A 15437-nucleotide genomic window follows, 5' to 3' on the forward strand; every position below is an offset into this window, starting at 1 on the left:
CATCATTTCACTCAAAAAGGATGTAACAAAGGATGGCTATTGGCATAGTAATAACACTGTGTGTAGATTATGTAACTTCAGAGAAATAAATGACTTAGGCAATTTTTGAACATGCCTTTGTGAGTTAAGCAAGATATGGTAACACTTTATTTTGACGGTGTCTACATAAGAGTCACACAAGCCTGTCAGAAACATGACATGACAAGTATGATGAGCATTAATGTTACTTCAAAGTGTCATTAATGTTCATAACACATCCCATGTCATGTTTATGACACGCTCATGTCACTCTTATGTAGACACCTTCAAAATAAAGTGTTATCATATCTTGCTTAAGTCACAAAGGCATGTTCAAAAAATTGCCTAAGTCACATTTTATTTTGATTTAGGCATAATAAATCCGCTTAAGTCACACACTTGACATAGGCCATTATCTTAAAGGGGTAAAATCACATGATCTGATCAACTGAGGATGTAGGCTATTTTACCATAGGTGGCCGGCGTCATGAGATGATTTAGGCAAAAAAAACCAATTTTGACAAAAAATGACATAGGCGATTATTTTAACAGTGCGACGATATGCAGAATAAATATAATTTTAATCATTAATATCTACTACAGATGCCACTCCTCATTCAACTGTACAACGTCACGTATTTGTTTTCACATGTCACATGTTCAGGGCCCGCATTCTGCGCGACGTAATTGGCTGAAAAAGTTTACAGTGCTGTAGTTCTCTGCTTCTGATTGGCCGCTGGAGACGTCACTCAATGACGTACACCTGTCAGGGCTCTGCAGTCTAGCGAACAGTGAAGTCAGACGGACAACGATGAACGGCTGCGCTGGGAGTGTTTTATGGCTGCCTACTCAGCACGACATCCAGTAATTTGTTGTATTTGAGAATATTCGGTGTTTTTACAAGCGGGGAAAACGAAACCACGGCTCGTTGTTGAGCGAGGAATGTAAAGTCGACTGAATGTGGACACGGCTAACTTTTAACGGCTAAATGAGACTCAGTCGTCGAGCGAAATTCAACTTCATCGATCGCGGATAGTTCAGAAAATACATTCAACGGAAGTCTAACTCGGATTAAAAGCAGTGCTTTGAAGACCTGGACACGGTGTTCCATGAAGAATCACACGACTTCAACGGGGCAACTATCTTTTGTAACTTTTCTGTCAAACTGTTGTTGTAGTGGCGTACATTAACGTCGGCTAACTTTAGCAAGCTAGCTAGGCACATTAGCAGGCAGCATAGCAGTACAGTAGTTTGCTACTGTCTGGACTATTTCAGCCAACTTTTTATCACAATGTCATTCAAACGTTTTGCAACAGGTAGACCTTTTGCAAACACGACGAAGCAGTAAAAAAAAACATCAGAAATTTTGAAACTTGAGCGATATTTTTCTTGTGTTTGTAACTCCAGTTTATGCTGTGAGCAATGCCATGAGTAGTAGTTTAGCTTTTTGGTTTTGAAGATTATCCCCGTGTTTCAGAAAACAAGTATCCCGAATGATGCAGTCTGTGGACACCGTCTAAGCCCAGTGCCGAGCGACCATGTTGGATCATACAGAATAACACCAGACTTGGTCAGGAGACGAGCGTCAAGTCGTGCCAGTTGGCTCTGTATTTTTTTGTGCTGATGCGAACAGAAGAGGAAACCTTTCATTTGTCCTAGGGGATACACTAGCTTGCCTGAAGTCTTTGTCAGTTTGTGCATCAAAATGTCGGCCATCTCCGCATCCGAGAAAGTCGATGGGTTTACGAGAAAGTCCATGAGGAAGGCCCAGAAACAGAGAAAATCCCAAGGCTCTTCTCAGTACCGCACACAGAGCGCTCCGGTGGAGCTTTCACCGCTGCCGCAGCTCAAAGGTAAGAGGATGAAGGGGTCTGCAGCTTAAAATAGGCTGTCTCTCAACAAGACCAGTGTGTTATATGTACTGCTGGATCTGCAACAATCACATTCAGCATGAACTAGAATTGCAGACTAGAAAGCATTTTGTGCAAATATTTTACAGTTGCATACAGTACTGTGCAAAAGTAATTGGGTTTGAACATGGTGGGCAGTGGATCACACTGGTCAAAGTTGTGGACACATCTCCATTTATTTCCCTGTCAGGTATTTGATGCAAGGGTTTACCACAGGGCATTACTCACAAATTAAATGACTGTCTACCAAAGTGCATAACATTATTGGTGTAAAACACTGTTTTTGTCAACAGTTTACTTCCCTGGTATCACAGTTGTTTTGTACTTGCTTCCAAGTTACATGGTGTTCTTCTTAGCTATGACAAGTAGCTTTACTCGAGCAGTTAGAATTGACATGCAGAGGCACATCGAGAGAGCGATCTTGAAGAGTTGCATGTTTTTGCATCAAGGTGTTGAGGATTGGCCAGAATGAGTTGCGTCCTCCTGTGTGTTGATGCTGGTAGACACTGTTGATAGTGAAGACACCAGTGGAATGGAGTACTGAACCTTTTCAGTACTCCATGGCTCAACAAGTTTACATTTTGTGATGTGACAAAGCTATTTCCAGTGAAAACATGCTGAATTATAACTCAAGTGCTGTGCCAGAAGCAAGATTGTTGTCTGGAACGCCTCAACAAAGAAGCATGTTGCTGGCTTAACTCTTTCCCATTCATTTCCAGACGCAATCCAAAGCATCCAAGCAAGTGTAAGAATTTGAACCTTAAGCTGCAGGTCACAAGACACTTGATCCAAGCCTGATATTGAAACTCGCTCACAATACTACAGTTGTATTCCACTACTAAACAAGACTGAAAGGTATTGTATTGCACTACTGCACCTGAGAAAATATGAACTACTAGTTGAATATCTACAACCCTGAACACTGTGTGTTCATATAATCATCAAATGAATGGATTTCAGTGGCAAGCACTAAGCCTTATGATGCAAAAATGCATCCAGTGTCATCAAATGTGTCACTGTGTGGGGTAATACGGGTAACCAGTATCAGTCTTTGTTGAGTCTGTTGTCAGCTGATGCCGTAGTCTCTTGTAGGTGGAGGTCTGCTAAGATTGAGCATGTGGCTGGATCAAGATGTCTGTACCCTACCTGTCAAGTGTAATGATACTCCTGCTAAAGTTCCTAACTTAATGTTAAACAATGCCAATAATTACTATTTTACTTTAGATTCATCTGTCAACAATTTTATAGATTAATCGATTAATCCAAGTGATACATTTTCCTGCAAATAATCAAATTACTCCTTTCATTTAAGAACATTTAATTTTGACAAACTGTATGTAATGTCTAATGCAGGACAAAACAAAATAACTCGAATCAGCGGGCCGTTGTTGAAGTTGTTGCTAACTTCGTAGCTAACCCCGTAGCTAACCCCATTTCTAAATGGCATAAAGCTTTGTTTTCTGAATATGTTGTTGTATAAGGCAAAAAAAGAATATCAGTGAATATCGGCCAATAATGTCGCTCCACTCATTACCCTTGCAATGCAGGTTGACGCTTTTGTTTCTCCAGTGTAGAGCTCTGTGTTTTACACTTGGATGTTTAACTACAGGCTGTTTAATTCTCTCACCATGCAGTTTATTTCAGCACAGACACAATGATCTGTGGTCATTATAGTTTATTATCATGCTTTCGGTACTTGGCAGCTGTTACGTTTGTGTTTAAAGCTGCAATGGCAAGAGCTGGCATTATGCACCTGTAATGAATCAAAACAAAAGTGGACTTACTTGGCCTTAACATTGTGCTATTAAACATGTCATAAATAAAACAATCTCACCTCTTCCATTTCTTGTAAGTCAGTTAACAAGACAAATCTAAGCATGCACCTGACGAAATACCTGTTGGTTGTCTTTCTGCAGCCTGCGGTAAAATCTGACACATAAGCCTGCTGACAAATATGTGTATTTAAGTTCCTTTACACGATATGTGTAGTTAAACATGTTTTCACAAGTTATAGAAGTTACAACAGTGCAGCATGTATCTAGCATTGTTTACATCAACACAGCATAGTACAAATGAATGGGAATATTGAATTGGGGCACTGGTTACACTTTATCCACCAATCTGATACTATCTTAGATATAGACATAAAAATATAACATAACTTTTAACAAATATATATCACACTTATTAATAAAAAATCCCATTGTGATCCACCTTTTAAAAAATGAATATTAAGTATTGATACTTGCTCTTGCATGTAACAGCTCTGTATGTAATTAAAAGAAAATTCAAGCGAGCGTCATAAAACTTATTGAGTAATTTGCTCACACTTAAACAGACAAGCCTCGACATCTTATCACGTGTTTATGGTACTGGAGGAACAAGCACAGTTGAAGTAAGACTTGCCTGGTCAAGTAGGTGGAACTTTTTAACATGATGCAACTTCTTCAGACGATGAAAACCAAATGTTTCATGAATGAGTTGGTATCAACAATGATTGATGTCTTAGAGTTCTGTAGAAAATGTAGTGTCTAATATGTTATTTTGAATATTGTATGATGCGTACAGAGAGCAGATAGTAAAAAGAAGCACAGGAAACACTTTGTAGGATTTTCCCAAACTAGAGCATTTCACCCAAAATTGATTTGAACCAGTATGGCAGCAACTGCTTTGTTGACAAGCATGAAAGTGACAGCTAAATTATTTGACTTTCTTCCACTAAAAGCTTGAGGGTAATTTATGCCATGTCATGGTGACTACTGCCAGTATAGAGTTAAGTAAATGTTCATTTTAGCTATTTTTGATGCTCTTTTTGTAATGGGATGAGCAGATTTAGGGCAACCACTGATGAATATTTCATTATCAAATAATATGCTGATCATTTTCCTGTTTTTATTATTATTATTATTACATTATTACATGTCATTTAGCAGACGCTTTTGTCCAAAGCGACTTACAATAAGTGCATTCAACCTGATGGTACTAGACATAGACCATAGGAATCGAGTAAGTACATAACTTTAAGAGCTAACTGTCATTGCTAAGGAGTGCTATATGTTAAAGAAGAAATGAAGAGAAAAGAAGAAGAAAATTTTTTTTTTTTTTTTTTTTTTTTTTTTTTTTTTTTTTTAATATATATATATCTGTTAGGTGACCATGACTTAACCGAGGTATTGTTGGAAGAGATAGGTCTTCAGCCTGCGGCGGAAGATGTACAGGCTGTCTGAGGTCCTGATGTCGGTGGGGAGCTCGTTCCACCATTTGGGAGCCAAGACAGAGAAAAGTCTGGAAGAGGTTTTGAGGCGAGTTGACCCACGCAAGGTGGGAGTCGCTAGCTGTTTGGCTGATGCAGAGCGGAGAGGACGGGCAGGGGTGTAGAGTTTGACAAGGTCCTGGATGTAAGTAGGACCTGAACCGTTAGCAGCAGAGTACGCCAGAGCTAGAGTCTTGAAGCGTATCCGCGCAGCCACTGGTAGCCAGTGGAGGGAGCGGAGGAGAGGTGTTGTGTGTGAAAATTTGGGAAGATTGAAGACCAATCGAGCAGCTGCATTCTGGATGAGTTGTAGAGGTCGGATGGCTTTGGCAGGCAGACCTGCCATGAGGGAGTTGCAGTAGTCCAGGCGTGAGATGACCAGTGCCTGGACCAGGACCTGAGCTGCCTGTTTAATCTTTTGGTCTATAAAATGTCAGAAAATAGTGAAAAACGTCCAGCCCAGTTTCTCAGAGTCCAAGGTGATGTTATTAAACGGCTTGTTTAGTCAATTCCATACCCAAAGGTAATCAGTTTATTTTATATGAAAATGACTGCAAAGGCAGGAATTCTCCATATTTGAGACTGAAAACAGCATTTTCTGCCATTTTCGCGTGAAAAACTTCCTTACGATTAATTAACTGTAGCAGCTCTATTCAGATTATTCACATGACTTTCACATCAAAGAAATAGAACTTGCAGATGAAATAGACCTTGCTCTCTTTGAGAGATTTTTCTTTTTGATAGTGCACTAATCAGCGTGCATTGTGAAGTTGTTTGAATATTTGCCTGTAATTTATGGAGAAGGTATCAATGTCGTGTAGAAAACATGCTTTTGGAGAGCTTATTCAACCATTCTTTTCATGTCTAGGAAAAGTGCTGAAGTGTTGCGATTAATTATTCACAGAGATGAAAAGCGTTTCCTGTTAAGGAGCTATTGAAATGTGATGTACATAGAAGTGTTGAGCTTCAGAGGGCTTCTGTCTCTCTAACCTTAGGCTTGTCCATGTTGTGGGATTTTTGTCTGAGTGGATTAGTTTAAAACATTGCAACAGAGCTTCTACTAATCAGAGATATACGAGTAGTATAATTAGCCAGTATTCCTCCATTGCAGCTCAAATAAACCAATCACCCCCTGGCTCACATTGTATGTTGCAATCAATACATTAGCTGGAATGACTCTGAAACTAAGTAATAACAGACAGTCAATGTAGATGTTGCTTTGCCTGGACTGTGTGGATCATAGGTGTCATCTGTAATTTGAAAATGTAATGTACTGTTGTGAAGCTACTTTTGGCAGCACAATCTTCAGCCTCACTACAGATTGATGCATTAGATAGATGTTTTCTGCTGTGCCAGTGAGATACAGGGAGCATTCACACCAAATAGGACGATGTGGTGATTAGTTACATGATGGTGCAGCTCTCACTCTTGTGAGTACTTTATGAAGAGGGCTTGCTGTGGTCAGGCTCCTTATGCTTTACTGTAAAAATCAGACACAAACGGAGTCATTATTGTAGCACTATGATATCTTTGGCATAATAAAGAAATGTGCTTGTATATTGCAGTTCTTCTGAGCTCTTTTGGGACATCAAGTCCATGTTTAAGGTGGTTTATTTTTCACAGTGTGTACACATAGTAGTGTATTTTCTTATTCATAAATGGGATTCCATTAATAGTAAATTCCTGTTTCACATTGTGCCTTACCTTGAGGTTGTTTGCAAGACCATTGTTTGCAAGATTCACCATCTGTTGCCTCGTAGCACACACATTTTATGATTCATGATTCATATACAGTGCATGTGATTACAAATAGGCTACATGCACAGGCATATCTGTCCATACATACTAGCCTAGTCACATGCTGGCAGCTCAAACCATCTCTAATTTATTAAGAGTGCAGTAGTTGTAGTACTTTGGATACTTGCTGCAGCTTCACCAGAGTAACCATACGAAGAAAGGTTTCAGGTCCTAAAAGATAATAGATTGCAAAGATGCTTCTTCCCTCCTGCAGTGGAGAGGTTGGAGTGCTCATAGCTCCTGTTGTGTGATAGACACTGAAAAGATGAGTCACTCTGAGACCAACATTGTTGCCATGGCAGCCAGAAGCCTTGAGAGCAAGCCAGGGAAATGTTTTACTTTCCAAATACAGACTGCCTCATTTGGGGTTGATATTTCTGTCACTGCAGTGAATTTTTGAGCTGAGCCATGATTCCTAACTAGACTTAAGCTCACGTTTGGGTGTTGTGGTGGTTTTTGGCAATACGGTATTGCTACTATCTGTTGGAAGTTTTTATTTTCATGACTTGTGCCCACAGAGAAATTTAACCTTTGGTGTTCTCCTCCAAGGACAAGCTCATTTGGCACTAGCCACCAGTTGGAGTCTTCATACAAAAAAGTATTGGAATTGGAATTTCATATAGCATTGTGTGATTGTATAGATGTTTTGTCTTTCAGAGGCTAAAGTGGGCTAAGTTTTAAAGCTACAGATAAGATACTGGTATCATATAAAACTGGAAGATCTGAGGAATTGGTACCAACATTGTTATACCTTGTAGGGCAGAGGGCAAAATAGTTAGGCTAAATAAAATTATGAAAAAATAACCATGGAAATACTGACATGGCTATTATCAAAGGGGTCCATTGTGTCTCCTTTTTACAGACATGCCTCCTTTATGATAAACCCATGCAGTTTTTGTGATGCAGTACAAATGTGTTATTTTTGCCTATTGTATTTGAATATTTCTGCATATTGGGGTCCCTAAACAGTGTTGGAAATGCATAAATTGGGTATGTCGGGAAAGGTGAGACCCAATTCTATTCAAGTGTGATGATTTTAGTCTCATCACACAGGCAATGATGATGCAGGTGTTGGTACAGTAACCAATATCCTTGGGCTGTCAGAAAAATGGTATTGTACCAAGCAAAATATTTGAAAATGTCTCCTTGGACTTGGCCTTAAATTAACTTATTAATTTAAACTGAGCCAGTTTTTATTACATAAACTTTTAGGAATGGCTCATCATTGTTTGTTCATGGAAAACTTGTTCACTCTATTGGTCTATTGATTGACGAGTGTGTGCCACACAGTCTGTTTCCATCAAGTCTGCCAGCAGATGGCAAATCGATAAATACTTTTCCAGGAAATAATAGGACAAAGGTTTTATGATGCACTGTGATGACATTTGTGTTCTTATGTCTGTAGCCGCCTGTGTCATCATTGTGGTCTCTGGCAGGTTTGGGAACGCTCACACCTTTTTGTGCAAAACTGCAGGCTCAAATTTATTGTGTGCTTGCATTCTGCTGGCTGAAGGTGTAGGTTGTGTGAAGCTGTCTTCTCATAATGACCAGATGCAACTTTGGCTAGGCGGTATTGCGTAATGCATTTTTTATCATGGACTGGGTGGTAAACATATTCACCACAGCATATAATTTTCGCCTTCATAAATTGAATATTGATTTTAAATGCAGTCCAAAATATTGCGACAGTATCTATTCTTTCACCGGAGTAAAAGTTGAAGTATTCTCAAGTACTGTATGTGATTCACCCAGTTGGGAATGCAAAGTCATTAAGGAAAGAGGCCATTATCTTGCACAGAGGAGTTTATGTGTTCTTTTTTACCATTTGCTACTGTACAACGTCTAGGTTTTATTAGGCCTCTATGTTTGCGATAGCCTTGGTGTAAGGCAATGTGTTTTTGGGTTGTCCATCCATCTTTCTATCCGTCTCGTGGATGCGATATCCTGCAAATACAGTTTTCTGGCCATGAAGCAACACCATAACTCAACTTAAAAATTCAAAATATTCATATAGGAGTCTGGGCTGACGTGTGTAAACTGCAACGTGACAGAAGGATTGGCAGAAGCATACAACTGCAAGGCAACATTTCATAGCAAATGCATCTTTTCCGATATTGCCTTAAAGCCAACTCTCCTAACAGTTTTGATGGAAACTATGTCTTGACATAGATGCACAGTTATGGCATGTGTCATCATCCTTCCATCACTGGTTTTTCTTCAGTGACTAATTAGTGACTCAGGCAAGAATGTCTCAGTTGTGGTTTTAATTTCCCCACCACAGCTTAAGCTGCAGTAGCAAGGCACATTCTACAACATTCATCATATCTGAAAAAAAACATCCTGCCTGTTTTCATCTCTTCAACAATCTTTTATTAGCATGCAAATATGTGTTACAGCTTAAAAAAGGGAACTGTATGCTCACTCGCTAACATGCAGCAAGTTGACCTGATGCTGAATTTTCTGTGACAGGGCAATTTGAATCTGCAGTATAGCAAAGAAAATTATCCATAAAATATTGCATATTTGTTCTGTCATTTATGGAATTTTCACCCAGGGCTGCAACTGATAATTTTGATTCAATTACTCTACCAGTTATTCTGTTGACTTATCATTTCATCTACATAACATTTAACCATAAAGAACGTTTGGTGTTTTTGCTTGAGAAATGACTTACAATTAATTGATATACCAAAAAGTTGCTAATTCATTTTCTTTCAATCAACTATCCAATAATTGACTAATTCTAATAAAATCATTTCCTGAGTTATCAGAAAACCAATGACAAAACCAATTTTTAAACAGTTTAAAAGATTATACAACAGTGAAATAAGTTACAGTTGAGAAAAAGTAGAATACGATAATAAAATAAAAGTCAAGAGAATGTCTTTATATACAAATTGGTTTTGTAGGTATGGGACCATTTGGGATTGACAAGCCAGTGACGTGAAAGCAGTCCTTGACGTGTTGAAATCTAGTATCCATGGCACAAACAGGAATGCGCAGGGCATCCGGCTTCCAGTTTTGTTCGCCCTTTTTTCCATGCACAGCCCTGACCTCCCTCGACCAGATCGTCTGACATTCATCTTTCTCAGCAATTGTAACACCTGCTCAAGTGACAGAGAAACCCACAGATGTAATGTGAGTAAAACTGCAATATTAGTTTCTCTGCAACAGGCTGGATTATGGTTCATAGCACGACCATATCATCGGAAATAGAACTAAATCTGCAAGTTCTAGATAAGACGGCAAGCTGTTTAGCATAGAGGCTTTTTGCAATTGTTTTTCTATGAAAGTGAAACTTTTTGCAATGGTTTTCTATGTGCCTTGTTTTTTTGCAGAAGCGCCCTGAACACTGGAATTCAGAGCAGCAAAGTGCCAGACATTATTTGCTTTTTTTTTCCTTCTCCATTGTCCAATTGGATGAATTAAGAGACAACCTTCAGCGGTGGTACAGTTTTGAAAAAGATGCTGCAAACTGCTCTTTTTAAAAAAAATTGTAGTCTTTAACAAAAATCTGAAGTGAGGTGTTCCTTGCACATTGCAACCAACATGAGTTCTGTCTGGTTGGTTCCTTAATATTTTAATTCCCTTCAAATGATTAATTTCCCTTTCGTGCTTTGATCATCCTTGGACAGAGAAAAGAGTTCTCTAGCTTTCTGCTTTTGTACTTGTGGTTTTTGTGTTAATTTTTGAATATGCATTGGAAACTTGTTTTGTTTTGATTGGGCTTTAGAAGTCATGTAGAACCTAATGTTTTCACTGTTTTATACTGGAAGTCAACACCTAATAAAACACAGCTGAATAAGAAATAATTGGAATTTAGGAAAAAACTTTTTTATGCCCTCAGTCCCCATTTGAGTCAAAAGTGTCTCAAATCAGTTGTCGCTCCGTCTAGTTAAACTGTTGTTGAAAGACCCTCTGAATTATGTCTGGTGAACTACTGAAGCCCCCAGTTGGGTAAACAAGCCTATTAGCCACAGCTGTTACTAATTATCATTTTGCTGGTGGCTGATTGCTGCTTTTCTAATGTTTTGTACTGTTTTCTTTGAGTGCACGTGTTTGTAGTTTACCATTCCTGAAACTGTTCAGCCCATTTCAGGGTGGCCTGATGATTGCAGACAGCCAGGGGCGCATCACATGGTGGCAAAGTTCTGCCACCTTACCCTGTAACTCCCCCACCTTTAGTAGTATGTTGCTGGTGTACTTATCTTTCATCATAACACTCAACTCTCTGCATAAAGTATTTTGCCATTTTTCTCTACTCTCATTATATATATTTACACCATTTTCTACTCTAAATTCTCTGAAACAATCATAAGATTTTCGTAATTAAAGCTACTGAACATTTACAAGAACATTTTTACATTTTTCATTAAAAAACATGCAATTTCACTACTGTGTACCAATATTATTGATATATCTGTTTTAAAGACTGAAAACTTCTAACAAAAGAAGTCTTCTCAGAGCAACTACAACCATTAGAGCTTTATATTAATTTGGCTTAGGTAGTGCCAAAATGACTCAGTGCTGTGTCTAAGCCCTATAGGAAGAGGTAAAACTCTGGATTCTTGACTTGACGTTGACGTTGAAGACACCAAAACAATCCTTAGTGTTCCAGCACCTGTTCATTCTAAAGAATAAATTAGGACTCGAAGGACTAGTGCATCAAAATGAATATGGCTAAGTTGTCGGTGCTGTTGAAGTTAACTTGGCTGTTGTAACAGCACCACATGTCTATGTTTAGTCAGTTGCTTATCTACAGGGTATCCGTGGGGTCTTAAATAGTCTTAAAACGTCTAAAATCCAATCATTTGAATTTAAGGCCTTTATATGTGTAAGATTCTCTTAAAATCTCATAAAATGTCTTTAAATACGATTTTGAAAGGTCTTAAAAATGTATTAACGTTACTTTTATTTAAAAGAAATGCATAATTTTCAGTCTCACTTTTTAAATGTTTCAATTTTTGTAAGAAAATTTGTGAGTGTATCAATACACTCACACGCAAAAACACACACCCTAATTCAAAACTAATAAAGCTGTTTTGTTATGTGGAGTGACAGGCGGGAAAATACTGGTGTCAGAATTAAGCCTGAAATTATTGCAGAACTGCTGTGCTTTTACTTTTTTTATTGCTTCATATAAATGTCTCAATTGGTCTTTATTTAGTGCTATATTTTTGAAGAAATAAATGTTGCGGGTGCTTTCATTTCAAGTCAGTTTTACCTATAAAAATACAATTGACCTGAAATAAAGTCCCAATGAGAAATGTATTTAAACCAATGTAAAAGGAATATAAATTGTAACCTAGTACCAGTTGAAATTGAATTATTCATTTGAAGTATAAAATACAGATTTATTTTCATTCTAAGTTTTCATTGTCAGACATTTCTCAATGGCAATACTGCATTTTCATTCTGATTCTTCATTTGGCCTTTTTCAGTTACTGTTGTGACATATTGTGCTAGCATTATTTTAATCTGCACTCCAAACAAATGTGAAGACAAGTCAAATCAAGTTGTGCATGTGATACAATCTTACCCGACCAGTTCAGCAGCTGCGGTCTGACCTGCATGGCATCACTGCTGTCATGAATTAATGGTCACATTTGACCTTCAGTCGACTGTCACTCAATTCACCCGTTACATTTTGCACGTTGAGGACATAGCATGTTCTGCAATGTGCTAATAACAAAGTTTTCATTGTCATTCATTCATTTTTTTCATGTCTCTACTTTGGTTAAGACTATGTGTTTGTGCAGCAAATTTAGAAAACAATTGAGCTTTAACTCACAGGCTTTTACTGTCTTCTCTGACTGAATTTTAAGCTGGTGCTGCCCTTACTAGGGTCATATGAAGTACTTCGCTATAATTCATCCACTTTTGTACATGGAATGTAATGTTTTGGGACAAAAAGCCTCTGCACTTATCTTGAGTTACCATGTTTGAAAATGCTAAAAATTATTGTGATGGAAGGAGAGTTTGTAAAGCACTCTAAAATCCTAGTAAAACACCCCAAATAGTAAAATATGCATGAGAACTAAATATTGTTAGCACTACACTAACACTACGCTAAAAATGCAGAGTCAGAGGACTTTTCTTTTCTCTGGGTTAAGCTTCTCCGGCAGACATTCTCTTGCTCTAAGGCTGCATGCTGTAAAAATGTCTCTTTTGTTGGATTGGTAGATGATCATCCAAGCCAATGTCTTTATCTTGATATTTATCCTCAATAACCTGAAACATCTTATGCATTGGACGTTTTGTGGCCTTGAAAAATTCCTTTTTGCACCTGTAAAATAGGCAAAAGTTTAAAGAAACCATTTTGCACACAAGCAGAGGTGTACAACATTCCCAATAGACTTGCTTTTGTTTATCACAAACTTATATCTATGTGGGTCTATAGAGGTCAACTCAATGTAATGTAATGTGTAATGTTCACTCTTAATTGTGCAGTCCTAAGTGACACAGACTATGCAGTTCTAATCTGTCATCGTGCAGAGGTCACCTGACCTGCATACTGTCCTTCAGTTTGTTTTGGTCTCTTTCTGCTTGGCTGTATTTGTTCTATGAAATGTTGATGGGCACCAAAAGGGCAGGTATTAGTGTAAAGCAGTTTTGACGAGGTACAATATAAATATAAACATAGTTGTATATTTTACCGTGAATAGGTCAAGACCTCCAGTGTTTCTACCATCATGGTGATTATTTTGCAGTGTTCACACTACAAATCTGTCCTCACAGTAGTGCCAAAGACTCTGCTGTAATAGTCAGATGAACCTGTGTAAAAATGAACCATTGATACTGAGATTTTATACATTCCCTTACAGTTGAAAGACGCTTAAACAATCAGACAGGAGTTTTCTTCTGTTTCACCACATTTTGGATTGAAAAGAGATGCAGAGTGCTGTTGCTACTGAACAGTGGTAATCAAAATGCAAATAGAGGTCAGACACTTCACTCTCGCTGCACAATGTCAAATTATCATAGCTCTTTATCCTTGCTTGCTTGTGTTTGGAAAAAAAAACACTGCATAATCGCCACAAATGGCACCCTATGTTTCTGTTTTCCATGACTGTTGACCTCCGCAGCAGCAGAACACTTTCATCCAGGGCACAACATGTCCGTCACTGGGGCAGTGAAAAAATGGGATGCTTAAATGGAAAAATGGTTGCGTAACTGCAGATATCTTCAGATTGCATCTCTCTCATGTACGCCGTTGCATTCTGTTCATATGCAACACTTATTTCAGCAATGATGACGCCCTGTGTTGTTTTAACCTTATGCTGAAGGCTGGCTATTGTTTTTCACTTTTCATTTGAGTTCGACCTAAATTGTATTTTAGTTGTAAATCTGCAAACCTGCATGTTGCAGTTAACATCTACAGTAAATAGGGGTGGTATATGTGGCCCTAAAAGATTATCACAATATTTCAGTATTTTTGCGATAACGATATTCTTGACGATATTAAAAAATACTGAAAAAATACTGAAAAATATATAGAAAATGATTTTTTAATCTGTATAAATAAATAAGAAATCGTACAACAAAATAAAAAAGCTAAATCTTAATGTAGTGTTAATTGCAAATATCAACAGTTGCCAAATACAAAAAAAATTACTCTTGACTCTTGAGTATTAGCAATTAAAAAAAATAACCTAATAGTCAATTTGCTGTGTTTCTCCTGTTATCAACTTTGTATAATTAAGTTAGTATTATGTTTGTGAATGATGTGAAGTTATTTTATTAGATTATTTAATATTTCATCATTGCTTTAGTCTTTCAAAGATGGCACTTCCTTGCTTGTGCTATAGCAGGCAGAGTTGCAGCAAGACGCATTTCCAAGGACCAAACACTGTCGGACAAAAGAACCAAAGCATTCACACATGTTTAAGTTCTTTGAAAGAGACAAACACCAACAAACTTAAAGCTGAGGCAACGCATATGCATCACATCAATTTACAGTCAGTGTATTCCATGTTTAGCTGCATGCACTGTGCCCTGACCGCCATAATGTGGCAATTTGGACCAAATATGTGAACATTTCAACGTCTTTCAGTCCAAGTTTAAGCATCCCATACACCTGATAAATTATCTTACTGTATACTAGTGAAGGCCTCATAAACACCTGTGTGGCAGCATGTGCAATCATTTTGTTTCTCCTCATGTGTGCAAGTTTTTCTTTTTTAAGTTCTGACATGTCTGTATGTGACTAATCAAAAAATCTCATGCAACATTTTCTCTAATGTTTCTCTGCAGTTGCTGTGGTTGTCGAGCTGAGATCCTACTTCCTGTTTTTGTCACCAAATCTCGTCTTTGTCTTGTGTTATACAATGTATGTTTCTGATAAGCCACTCATTCAGGCAAAACTTATGAAGGTCAACTGAACACTAAAATATTAAAAACACAATGGATTGCAGTCATAGGCACAAACATCACTGCAAATTATTATGAAGTGTTATTAT

The 15437-nt window shown here is 37.9% G+C and overlaps 1 protein-coding gene across 1 annotated transcript in view; it reads left to right on the forward strand.

Annotated features, from left to right (window-relative positions):
- Window positions 1-809: 809 nt before the first annotated feature.
- Window positions 810-15437, forward strand: part of ppp2r5a (protein phosphatase 2, regulatory subunit B', alpha isoform) — a 57265-nt gene continuing 42637 nt past the window's right edge. The window contains exon 1 of the mRNA XM_059356266.1: window positions 810-1871. Within this exon, the coding sequence (XP_059212249.1) occupies window positions 1724-1871 (148 nt within the window). The 5' untranslated portion in view covers window positions 810-1723. The remainder of the gene's footprint in view (window positions 1872-15437) is intronic.

This window comes from Centropristis striata, chromosome 18 (genome assembly GCF_030273125.1).
Source record: "Centropristis striata isolate RG_2023a ecotype Rhode Island chromosome 18, C.striata_1.0, whole genome shotgun sequence".
Classification (NCBI taxonomy): domain Eukaryota; kingdom Metazoa; phylum Chordata; class Actinopteri; order Perciformes; family Serranidae; genus Centropristis; species Centropristis striata.